General features: G+C 36.0%; 1 protein-coding gene across 1 annotated transcript in view; it reads left to right on the top strand.

Moving 5' to 3' along the window:
• epha4b (eph receptor A4b) overlaps nt 1–13195 on the top strand; it is a 186350-nt gene that overhangs the window by 147839 nt on the left and 25316 nt on the right. The window contains exon 11 of the mRNA XM_065267044.1: nt 8003–8188. Coding sequence (XP_065123116.1) covers nt 8003–8188 — 186 coding nt within the window. The remainder of the gene's footprint in view (nt 1–8002; nt 8189–13195) is intronic.

Here is a 13195-nt window from a genome sequence, read left to right as displayed (position 1 = left end):
TTTATGAGCTCAAAAATTTGAATATAATGTGCTATTGCTGAAAATTGCCCATCTCTAAAGGAGAATATTCATCTTTAAAGTTTAAGAAACAAAAAAGTACTGATAAGCATTCTCAAACATATTCTGTAAGCACTCATTTATCCATAATGATGTAATTTATTTTTTAATAACATATTGTCGCTGTCGGGCAAAGATACTCTCTGGACACCAAGACCATGTCTATGGGTTCAAGAATAACAGAATATTGGCCATTTGAAACTCGAAAGTCATCACTTTATTTTGTCCCATTGTTTTCCATTTTGCGTGTGGTAAAACTCCTGTGCGCGTCGTTCAAATTCATTGAAATTTCGTACACTTGTAGTTTAGCAAGTATGTATAATACAATCAGTCTGCACATCGTCTGAGGAAATCCGAAGTTGCGTCGAGGGGAACCAAGCTGACAGCCGCGACAGCAGAGATTGTCACGTACCTACAGAAGGGTATTGGAAAAAGCTTGCATCTGACCTGCAGCGATATCATTCTGGCTTGTTGGGATGTCAGCCAGCGAGAGTCATCTGATTCTGACCTTGTTCTTTTACTCCTTAGAGTCTAAAACCAGGAGGGCATATTAAGTATTCATTGTATTTTCATTTTAACAGGTTGCGCGTTTCACACACCTCTCCAAACCACGTTGTTAACACTATGCTTGTTCGACTTCATGCGGCGCCGCAAGAACCGACAGCCGGATGACGTCAGAGTACCGCGAGAATGATTCAAGAAATCATATTTCGCCTCGCTCTCGCGATACTGTGACGTCTTCTGGCTGTCGATTCTCGGGGCGCCGCATGAAGTCGAACAAGCCTATTGACAGCAGCAAAAGCTACGCATGCGCTTTTAACTTGTAAAACTCAAAGGTGAATGGGTAATGTAGTCTCTGCTCTCGGTGGGACGAATTAGGTAGCTTGCATTGTGAAGGGCGCTTTGAAAAGCGGCAGCGCAGCCAAATAATTAAATTAAGCCTCTGATTTAAACAGATGTGCAAACGAGCGTTCTGGTACGTTAGAAGTAGGTTCTGGGCGCAGGGAGAGGCGGTGGTACGCTCAAGAGCTATATTTGGAAGTGGCGGTACTGGCCCACATTAAAGCACTGGCGGTAGCAAAGGTAGACGGCCCTTTGAAAAGCAAAAGAAAGCTGATAAAAATGAGAAACCTACACTGAAATAAATTGGAGTAGGATTTAGGCTACTTAACAAAATCTAAACATTTTTCACTCAGAAAATGCTAGTAAATATAAACAAAATTATCAGCAGCTTTAACTTTATTACTTTTTTAATTTTAATTCACTCTTTGTTTCAGCGATGTTTATAAATGTACTATATTTTTGCATTTTGATTACAAACTGTTCTACACTGAAAAGAAACTAATGTAACCTGATTTAATCACGTAAAACATGAGTCTAAACACAAGCACCACTTTTCTGAATGATGATAATCACAAACATCCCAGAGTTTGTAAATCAATTGTTTGTAAAACATATTTAATGCTAACTTTACTTAAAAATTCAGAAAATATTTTTTACAGTGTATAAATAAAAAGACATGAAGGAAGTTAATTCCAAAATGTAATTAATTGTACATGGTTTAGCTGCTTGTTTTAGCAGCTACCAGTGACAGAGAGTCAAGAAATTAAAAACCACCCACCCCTAGGTCTGCCAATTCTTTGCCAACCCCCAATGCTAATCGATCACCTCATCAAAGAAAACCGGTTTATCCAGTTTTCACCAGCGTGTTGGGTTTTAATATCAACCTTTGCAGTTTCTTTGTTAAAATGTAATTTAAGCAAATAGGCCTAATACATAAGCTGTATGTTATTTTAAATGAATGTTTATAACTTATAAAATTAAGTGGATATCAGGTAACTTAATTTGACATATGTTGATATAACCTAGGCTCTTAAGTCCCACGCAATCGCCATGAGACACACGCATTTCTGTCAGTTCACACGCTCACACACCAAACCTTGTAAGCTATTTATCACGCTGAGAAGTAAAATAGAACTTTTCCTGCTATACAAATTAATAAAGGAGGTGCTGGTATACAGAGCATTTCTGTCGAGTTTAGCAGTACATTTTTTAGGTGTGGTCAACTTTACGCAGCGCCACAAGAACCGACAAGCAGATGACATCAGAGTACCGCGAGAAATAAAGCGGAGGAGGTTGGTTTTAAATCGCTCTCGCGGTACTCTGATGTCATCCACTCATGTTTGAGTCTGTATCAGATGAAAATACAGATTTTGAGGAACAACTTATTGTTTGGAGATTGTCAATGGACGTTTCTGAGTGGTATGTTTGTTTTTTCAGTGTAGACCTGCAAAACGCCAAATGCATAAAAATTAATTAATATGGTAATGTCTTAGCATGATATGTTTTCTAAAATGTTTAAAAATGAACAAATCAGTTGTGCGAAACTACACAGAATTTTTTTTTAATGAAACATATTCAATGGTTACAGTGCCTCATGGTGGGGTTTAACCCCTGGTTCAGTTTACCCCATCTGTTTCACTTTGCCCCACAGCCACCGTTCTGGGAAACTGCCTAGCTTAGTAATTCAGGCTAATCTTTAGCTAAATCATTCACATGGTTTTATACATTAGCCTATCACAAATATTTATGGTATGAATATTTAGACCTGGATAAATCTACTTTAACATAACAGCCTTTATACCTGGTATGTATAAATTTTACTTTGATAGGATAAAAACTGTTTTTTTTTTGTTAAAAAAATCATACTTTAATCATAACTCTTTAATTTGTCCTTCTCTTTAACATATAAATTATGGTTGCTACCTGTATTTGTGGTCACACGGCTACAAATCTGTATGGTTGCCTAGATAAAGGGGGTGGGTCAACTTACCCACTGGCTCACTTTGCCCCACTCTCCCCTACTTGGTATTGAGAAACGGTGTTTATCGAAGCCGGAGCGCGAGCTACAAACTACAGAGCGAGTGCGCGGGTGCACAATGGTGAAAGAGCAACACACGATGTAAATAATTATACCAGTGCTCGCAGTACAGACGCTTTATATTTTAGCGTACTGCGTACCTTCACTTTCTTTTGCGTGCCACCACTTCTCATGTTGCTGGTACTTTGCCTTAAAGAGTCAAAGGGCGTTTCTATGTGGCGCTGCGCAGACAGTTCGGCAACGAAGACATCAAAGTACCGCGAGAGCAAGTCGAAATGTTACAAATGGTCCGACTTTACCTTTGCTCTCGCGGTACTCTGATGTCATACGCCGAACAGTCAGCGCCGCACCATTTAAAGTCGAAAAAATATTTTTGAAAAAAAATGCACTAATAAAGATATTAGACAAGTTTTTCATGAAAGGAAGAGAGTTACTCCAAGAGGAAAATTTTATTGGAATTCCATTCTAAGAGATGTAATTTGGTGTAAAGCATGGTTGCTGCCCTATAAATTTTGTATTTCAAATAAAGTGAGAGAAATTCATTTGAAGATATTACACAAAATATACCCAACTAATTTACTACTTTCTAAATTTATGGACATTGGGAACGAATGTTCATTTTGTAATAATACTGAGGAGTCTTTATGTCATTTATTTTTTGATTGCCAAAATGTTCAGGCATTTTGGAATGAATGTTTTTCTGTCCTATCAACTAAAACTAACACAGTCATAACATTTAATATGAAAGATATTATTTGTTACTTTGAGAATGATGATAAAAACATTTACAATTTGGTAAATTTCTTCATTTTGTATGGCAAATTCTTTATTCATAAATGTAGATTGTTAAAATCTTATCCTTTACACCTGGTTTTCTTAAAAGAAATCACTCTTTTAATGAAGTCTCTTAAACTTGTTAAAAATGTAAAAGGTACATGTATTGTTAATGTCTATGAGTCTGTATTTGGCGTCCTGTGAATGTCTTCTATTTTATTTTTATAACTATTTTGTTATTCAACTTTGGAAGTTTCTATTTTGATGCCTGTTTTCTGTATTAATGTTCATATGTTCTCTAATAAAAAAAAAAAAAAAAAAAAAAAAAAAACATTTAAAGTCGAACACACAAAGCGTCAAGGCAGGGCCGCTGGAAGTCATTTTGAACAGGGGGTGCTGTGAATTTTTTAACCAAAAAACCTATGAGCCTATAGGCCTATTTAAAATACATTTTAAAAATAAATACATTGAGATTTACTACTTTATTGTCATATACACTTCAGGGCACACAGCCAGGGTCTGAAACACACAGACATCATCAGTTCTCAGATGAATATGCGCTATTAATCAGAAGCAAAAATACTTATCCCAGGGGGAATTACTTTCGTTACAATTTACATACAACATATAATATTATAACAACATATAATATTAATTAAACTTCACAATTTTCAATGTCCATGCGGACGAACATATTTTACTTTCGTTTTTAAGTTAGAATCACACGACAGATGTAAAATATTCTCACATTAACATACCTAGTATATTTTTATATAGATCTTTTTTTTTACTAAATAGTACTATTACTGTCTTTTTTAAACTTATAAATAATTCATAATTTGAACAAAAATAATGATGGGTTTAGTTCTGATATTGTATACTTTTATAAAGAAATACATGGTGTATAATTACATTTTTAGAATAGGCTTTATATAAGGTTTGTACTGTAAAAATACTCTATTTGTTACAAACAAAAGATAAAGAATTTACAAACGTGTGGAGAGCCATTTCAGCACTTGGACAGCGAAATGTTTTTTTTAAAAGCATTACTTAAAATGTTTTCTCATCTCACCATATCTACAGGTGCAGAGTCATTATATACAATAAATCCGTTGGGTAGCATTTAAAAAAAACATTTAAAAGTAGATGCATTTGTTTAAAGCAAAGCATTTATTTACTTAGCTACAGATGAAGCAGCTATTTAAGCCTTCTAACGTCTCATAATTGATCATCATTTATGTCCAAGAGACTCAATAATAATCTGTTACATTTTAATCCTTTAATTTTTCATATTAAAAAGCGTTTTTGTGCTGCTGCGCATCCATGTATGTAATAAACAAACCCGCGTTGTCATTCCGTTAATACGCATATTATGCGCCGGTTGTATAATAGAAATTCCAAAGTCTCTCATGAGCTAGGGGACGAATGTCCAGGGAGTTCAGTATTTCTGTGTGGGCATGCATCAGGGAAAGGTGTGTGAGTCTTTTCTGGGTCATGGTGCTGTACCAATGTCTTTAAAAGACGCAAGACAAAGAAAGTGCGCTCGGATGAGGCCACGGATAGGCACAGTAATGAAATTAAAATCCAAAATACACGTAATAACCTACGTGTGTCAAAAATAATTTCCTAAAATATTCATAAGTAATATATCAATTGTGCAAAATATTTTTACTTAAAAAAAATATATTTCTCGCTTTTCCGCGACCATGCGTCAAGGTCTGGAGGAAAAGGATACCCGCCCGGTGCCGATTGAGCATGTAAGCATATGTTTTCTTGTTCGCTCCACGCAACACGGGTTTAAACGCCGTTTTTTTTCTAAAGAATAATGTTTAAACTTTATTGGTGGTGGTTGAGAATAATTTATATTGCAGAATAATGTATATTGCATTTTAGCGCAATATAAATGTATCATATTGTTATTCTTAATATAAAAGAATACTAATATATTTTTTACAACATTTTTAACTTTAAAACATACATATAAAGATGCTTTGTACAATAGCTTTGCTTCTGACAACAATTTTCTGTAATAAATCAGTAAATCAATCACAAAATGTGTTGAAAGTGGCGAATAAAATGCTTGTCAATTCAAACAAAGGTGTATAAAACCGCTTTAATTAACAATAACTAAACTGTGCTCTTTTGCATACCTCTACTTTTCTCATGTCTTTCTTTATGCCACCTTTATCTTTTTAAAATCTTGCCACTTTTAGAAATAATTTGTTTGCATTTTTTGTATACTGCACACTTTATTTGCATCAACTATACCCATAATAACATTTTCTACGTTTTTCTTTCAATAAAAATAAACATATTTATTATTGTCTTAAAGCAACACTATGTAGTTTCCATGTAAAAATGACTTACAGCTCCCCCATGTGGTTGAAAAGCGCAACAGTGCCTGGTATCAGACACTCTTCTGCAGGCAGGGGAAGGGGCGGGGCTGTGCGCTCTACCCTCCACCGCCACTTTCAGAGTGTGCTTGTAGCAGCTAGGAGGCTGCTCAGGTTGTAGCAACAGTACAATTTGTCCAGTTAAAAGTTGTTCTATCACTGAAATAATTTTAGAGACATTATTTAAAGGTAAAAAAACTACATAGTGTTGCTTTAACTTAAAACTTTGTTTTTTAATTTATAAATTAGATTTTATATAAATAAGTTTTAAAAGTGTTGACTGCGAACGTCTGAGATAAGATATCGAAGGACCTATAATATACGCCTATAATATATGTACATTTTAAATTAAAATGTCTGTTCTATTTCTAGCAATTTATTTTGTTTTGACCAACTAAAAAATACATAAGTGACATTAAGAGATTTTATAAAGTTACTTTAATCCATTATTTTAGTAATATATTTACAAAGCCACTGAATATTTTTACTGTTATGAATAACGGCTGAAAGGATAAAAAAAAATCATAACACTGACTGCCTATATGCGCAAGAAAGGTATTATTAAAGTTTTAAATATGTAAAACTAAATAAAGATATCATATGCCCACTGTACAGTATGTAGGCCCATGTTTTCTTGTTCGCTCTGCGTGGGTTTAAACGCCGTTTTTAAAGAATATTTTTTAAACTTTATTGGTGGTGGTTGAGAAGAATTCCTCTTTCCATATGTAAAGCAATTTAGCGCAATATACATGTGTCATATTATTGTTCTTAATATATTAAGAACAATAATACTACTATATTTTTACAACATTTTTAACTTTAAAACATGTATTTTTATACCACATGAATCTCTTTAAAATATTAATACTTTTAGAAAAACGGACATAATTATTAATATTATGAACAAACAATGAAACGGTGTCAAAATTCGACAACACAAATAATTAAGATATACATTGTAAATAGAGTTAAGTGTATTAGGCTCACACTAAATTCTTTGTTGCACTTAGTATAAATGCCCATTGCACTTTATATATGTATGCGCTGTTATGCTGGCAAGAATTGGTTGACGTCACTTTGCTGTTTTAATAGAAATGTTAAATATTCAGCAATGCCCTTATTAACTTCTGGAAACAACCGCAATGACAACGCATATAAAAATGTAGTTTTTTATGCGCCACCTGGTGGATTTTCTGTGAAGCGAAACACATTAAGGGAAAAGGGAAAGTAGCCCCCCCGAAAACACTTGCAGAATTCTGCGTGACTCCGCGAGACGATTTGGCGAATGCCGCGGGAGAAAACGCGCGTTTTTAAAGGCCACATCTGTACAGCTTCTCGTTTTTTCATATGAGAACAAGAGATCAGCGGTCTCCTCTAAAGTAGAGATCTCAGAAGAGATGTCTCAGACTAAGATTTTCCACGGAGTAGTCCACATATATTTTAAAGCTCCATAGTCTTACTTGGGAGTAAGAATAACCAACAGCCCTACCATTTCTGTTTACCTAAGGAATTTGAAATGAAACGTGAGAATAAGTTAGTAAATCAATAAAACATAACTAAGACCTTCATTACATCTCCTAAAGTTAAAAAGAGCAACCTCTAAGCAATAAAGCTTCAGGATGATTCAAGATCCCTCTGGCTCGGGTTCTGAGCTCAGAATTATTTTACTCTCCGATAGTGGCAGTATATCTCTTTAAAAGTGAGAGAAACATTTTTCCCTAGGAAATTTTAGACTTCTGAATTTCAAAGCCTACAATGGCCACATAAGTCACAGTTGTAAAATCATCCACACCATGTCCAGGGATTGTCAGATGGATGTTATTTATGCACGATTCCCTCATAAACCTGTCTTAGTCGTGCACTGATGTACTGACGGCAGCCATATGTCACTTCCCAGGTGAGTTTGGCGAGGTTTGCAGCGGTCGTTTGAAACTCCCGAGCAAGAGAGAGATCTACGTGGCCATCAAAAGTCTGAAGGCCGGCTACTCTGAGAAACAGAGGAGGGACTTCCTAAGTGAGGCCAGCATCATGGGCCAGTTCGACCATCCCAACATCATCAGACTGGAGGGAGTCGTCACCAGATGTGAGTTACTGAGATGAGCACAGTGCTCCAACAGAATAACCATTGGAATTTCGTATTTGGGAATTGTTAGGGCAGTGTGAATGATGTTCTCTGATAACTACTTTGAAGATATGTGACTTTATTAAGTGCAACATGATCCAGAGACAGTTGTCCATTTACAACCCCCAGAATGAAATGGTCTATTATTACCTTATTTAAAAGAGTCATAAATAATAATGTTGAGCTCTGCTCTGATTGGCTGTTTCTCAGAGCAGTTCATTTCGGTAGCTCTGTCTGTGTGTGTGTGTGTGTATGCAAACAGACCTTATGTATCAGATGAAGATACAGATTTTGAGGAATAATCAATTATTCTAAGATTGGTAATGGGCATTTTTGAGTGGTAAGTTTGTGGTTTTTTTCCAGTATGGACCTGCAAAATGTAACTGTAAAGCCCAATTTATAGTCGTGCGTAAGCTCTACGCCGTAGCTACGCCGTAGGTTATCCATAGCCTGTGCGTAGCTCTACGTAGCCTGACATGCACCGCGCAAAATTTTTAACAGCGCGTTAGTTCTATGCAGACTGCAAGCACCGTGATTGGTCCACCAGAACCCCTCTGGTCAGGTAAAAAAAACCTGCGTCATTGCGACAAAGATGAGTTTGTTGAGGAGTGATTTAACTCAAACTGCAAAAAAGTTGCTGTTTATTTACTTCCATCATTGCTGGTCTTCTCAAATCACACACAAGTTGCTGTATCTTCTTCGTTTGTGTGTTAACTTGCCAAGCTTCTTCTTCATTGACGGTCGCGCTGCTACTGTGGTTACGCGCGTGGATACTGCCTACCAGCGGTCTGCGCGTTTAAATAAAGAGGAGGAAACAATCGTGTTTGAGGATCACAACATGTCATTACCATGTAAAAAAAAATCTTATTATTAATCCATGCCTAGGTAGATACTAACCCAGTCTCACGCAATTACGTACCTATAGTCATGTAAATTTTTGATTAATTTTCGTGATTAGGTCACAAATGTCTGTGTTTTTTGGTGACCGTATCACAAATTTCTGTTTACGTGTCATTGTCATGTATTGGTTAATGATGCAAATGAGCATATCTCTGCACTAAATTGCAGTGCTGTGGTTGGATCGGGCCGATTAAGAGGCAGTATACTCCCCTTCTGACATCACAAGGGGAGCCAAAATTCAATTTTTTTCACATGCCTGCAGAGAATGGTTTACCAAAACTAAATTAATAGGTTGTTCTTTTTCACATTTTCTACGTTGATAGAAGCACTTGGTTCCTCAACTGCTTTTTCCTATTTTCAAACCATTGACGCTTCGGTTTAGGGTTAGATTTGGTTAGGATGTCACTTTAAGTAATGATTTATACAATGTTTTCAGATTTTTTTATATTTTCTGATTTTTAAACCATTGTCGCCTGGCGTTAGGGTTAGAGTTGAGTTTAGGTTTTGTCGTTTTATGTAAACCTAACCCTAAACCGAAGAGACAATGGTAAGAAAATAGGACAAACAGTTGAGTAATCAATACGTGACAATGACAAGCAAACAGAAATTTGTGATACGGTCACGAAAAAATGTGGAAAATCGTGACCGTATAACAAAAAAGAATCAAAAATATACGTGACTATAGGTATGTAATTTCGTGAGACTGAGCTGTAAATACAGTTTTACATTATACGGCACCTTTAAAGTATAAATATCTAGATAATAACAAACATAGTAAAAAGTAATCCTAATAATTAAAACAAATTGATTTGATTGTCATTTGGTTAATGTATAAAAGTTCATTAGAATCCATCAGATGACATACTGATTACAATGAGCCAATGGTCAAAAAATGGTGGTGTGGTACCCAATTCAAGTAGTACACATTTGTACCTAAAAAGATCATATAAGGACCTTACTGCTACAGTGAGAGTTTGGGACCATTTTTTTCTGACCGTGTAGCAAAATCATGTGGACTGTAATTATGTATACATACTATGCATTATACACAGAATGCATACATATTTTATCATAAGCTGGGCCATTACTGTACATTATACATACGCATACGTTTTTGTCCAAATATCTATTGTATTTGCAGGGACAATATTAATTTGGTAAAAATTTACATCAAAAAAGTGTTTTACATTGATTAATTATTTACTAATGTACTTCACACCCCTGTGCTCTAGTGTTTACCCTCATTCATGGATTTTACAAAAGGGATTCAAGTACATAAGTATAGGCAGCAAGCCATTTTGAACAGTAAAAGAAAATGGACCTGTTCTCATAAGTGCCTTAGGCACACTTTTAGTTGCACAATTTTTGTTTAATGCCGAATTTATGTGTCTTTGTCAAATAGCACGAGTGCAAATATCTATGATTATTGTGCCTCTGCCAACAACGCTTTCCACCACAGTGGTCACAAAGCATTTTCATGGGGCTGTGATTAAGAGCCAGATGGAGGTGTTGCGTTCTCACTGATGTGTTCAGCCTCGGGGAGCGAAATACCCGTAGCTTGACTGTTCCACCTGAACGGCTCCGTTGAGTTGAATCTGGTCACACAACAGGACTCGCTGGTGCAGATGTTTGGTAGAGAAAGCTTAGATTCTGGCTAAACACATTATCTCAGAATGACTCTGTTAACGGTTCTTGTAACTACCTGGCCAACTGGGAATTTTGCAAAGCCTTTTGCTGAGGAGATAGACTGCCATGTTTGTCTTGGTTCCTCACAATGTTTTTATTCTTCTGCATAAATGTCTTAAATTAGTTTTTTTTGCCTTGTCATCTTTGGCATGTTCACAAATGTACAAAAGCTGTCACTCTTTTAAAAAGGTCCTAATATGTACAGTACAAATACAGAAATGTATTTGTGTGGTACCAAAATGTACCTTTGAGGTACTAAAAGGCACATATGAGGTGTGCATCTTGGTATTATGGCACCGATTTTATATAGGCATTCACCAACACATTTTCATTCCAAAAGTAAGTATTTGGTTTGTATTTGATAAAATTGTCATCCTGTTAAAGGAATAGTCTACTCATTTTCAATATTAAACTATGTTATTACCTTAACTAAGAAGAGTTGATACATCCCTCTATCATCTTAGTGCGTGCACGTAAGCGCTGGGCCGCGCTGCGACACTTCGATAGCATTTAGCTTATGTAGCTCGTATAACTACTCGTCTTAAATAGGAAAAACGTTGATGTGTTTGGTCACTTCTAACTTCATCTCTGAGTGGTACCATTGAATGAATGGGGCTAAGCTAAATGCTATCGAAGTGTCGCAGCGCGCCCCAGCGCTTACGTGCACGCACTAAGATGATAGAGGGATGTATCAACTCTTCTTAGTTAAAGCAACACTATGTAGTTTCCATGTAAAAATGACTTACAGCTCCCCCATGTGGTTGAAAAGCGCAACAGTGCCTGGTATCAGACACTCTTCTGCAGGCAGGGGGAGGGGCGGGGCTGTGTGCTCTACCCTCCACCGCCACTTTCAGAGTGTGCTTGTAGCAGCTAGGAGGCTGCTCAGGTTGCAGCAACCGTACAAATTGTCCAGTTAAAAGTTGTTCTATCACTGAAATAATTTTAGAGACATTATTTAAAGGTAAAAAAACTACATAGTTTTGCTTTAAGGTAATAACAGTTTAATATTGAAAATGAGTAGACAATTCCTTAAACTCTTTCCCTGCCATTGATGAGTTAACTCGTCAATTAAGAGAAAACGCTTCCCTGCCAATGACGAGAATTTACGGCTTTCCACAATACCGCTATTATCCACCAGATGGCTCTTCCGCAACTTATAAAACTCAGAAGTATCGCCTTAGGCCAAACAGCTGTATGTCCGTGTAAGTTTTGAGGATCGCTCTGAATCTGATCTTTATCAAAAGTCCTTCACAAAAATGGAATTATCTCAGCTTTTTGCTTAAAATTTTGTGTTTTTGAAGAAACCTACCCATATTTGAGATGTGATAAAAAGAGAACTGATGAAGGTACGATGAAACGTTTTTTTTTTTTTTTTAAAGCAGAGGGTTTGTTCTTTCATTTGATCCATTATATGTTTATATTTTTAAGAAAAACATATTCTGGAAGGCATTAAACTTTTGTGTAAATCATGAAAATGCTGGCGCTGGCTGGCAACTTTTCTAATAAATGCTGGCGGGGAAAGAGTTAAACAATATGTGACCCTGGACCACAAAAAACAAATCATAAGGGTCTTTTTTCTTGAGATTTATACACCATCTGAATAAGGGGTGAAGTCACATTTCGCGTCTTTTGCGCGCTCAAGTTTGTTATTTCAAATGTAGGCGCGCGTTATACTCGCTCATAATGGAAGCGACATGCACGCATTCGTTTTTGATTTAAAAACATTTCAACTTTCTAGAATGCCGTGAGCACACCGCAGGTCATGTGACAAGAACCAACCAATGGTCCCGTTTTACGCGCGGATTTAGAGACGATTTTAAGCTTTCCATTGATGTATGGTTTGTTATTATTTGACAAAATATGAAAATCAGGAATCTGAGGCTGCAAAAAAAATTAATACATTGAGAAAATTGCCTTTACATTTGTCCAAATTTAGTTCTTAGGAACAAATATCGCAAATGATAAATATATTTTTGGTAGAAAATTTAAAAAATATCTTTATGGAACACAATCTTAACATAACATCCTAATGATTTTTGGCATTAAAAATGTATAATTAGGACCCATACAATGTGTTTGGACTATTGCTACAAATGTACCCATGCTAATTATGACCTGCGGTCCAGGGTCAAATATTTAATATAAAAGAATCCCGATGTAAGAATTACGATGTAAGAATTATGATGTTTCATAGTTTGTAGATGCTGCAGTATTTTCTAGCATTATAATTAGTGATGCACCGATGTATCGGCCGCCGATATTCATCGGCCGATTTTTGATGAATTTGAAACCATCGGCATATCGGCAATGGCACGAGTAAGGCCGATACCGATTGTTTATTAATTAACTGCATAAAGAAATCCATTATATGTAAAAAAAATG

The sequence above is a fragment of the Paramisgurnus dabryanus genome, chromosome 6, assembly GCF_030506205.2.
Source record: "Paramisgurnus dabryanus chromosome 6, PD_genome_1.1, whole genome shotgun sequence".
Lineage (NCBI taxonomy): Eukaryota > Metazoa > Chordata > Actinopteri > Cypriniformes > Cobitidae > Paramisgurnus > Paramisgurnus dabryanus.
The sequence above is the reverse complement of the archived record's forward strand: the minus strand, read 5'-3'. Positions and strand labels throughout refer to the sequence as shown.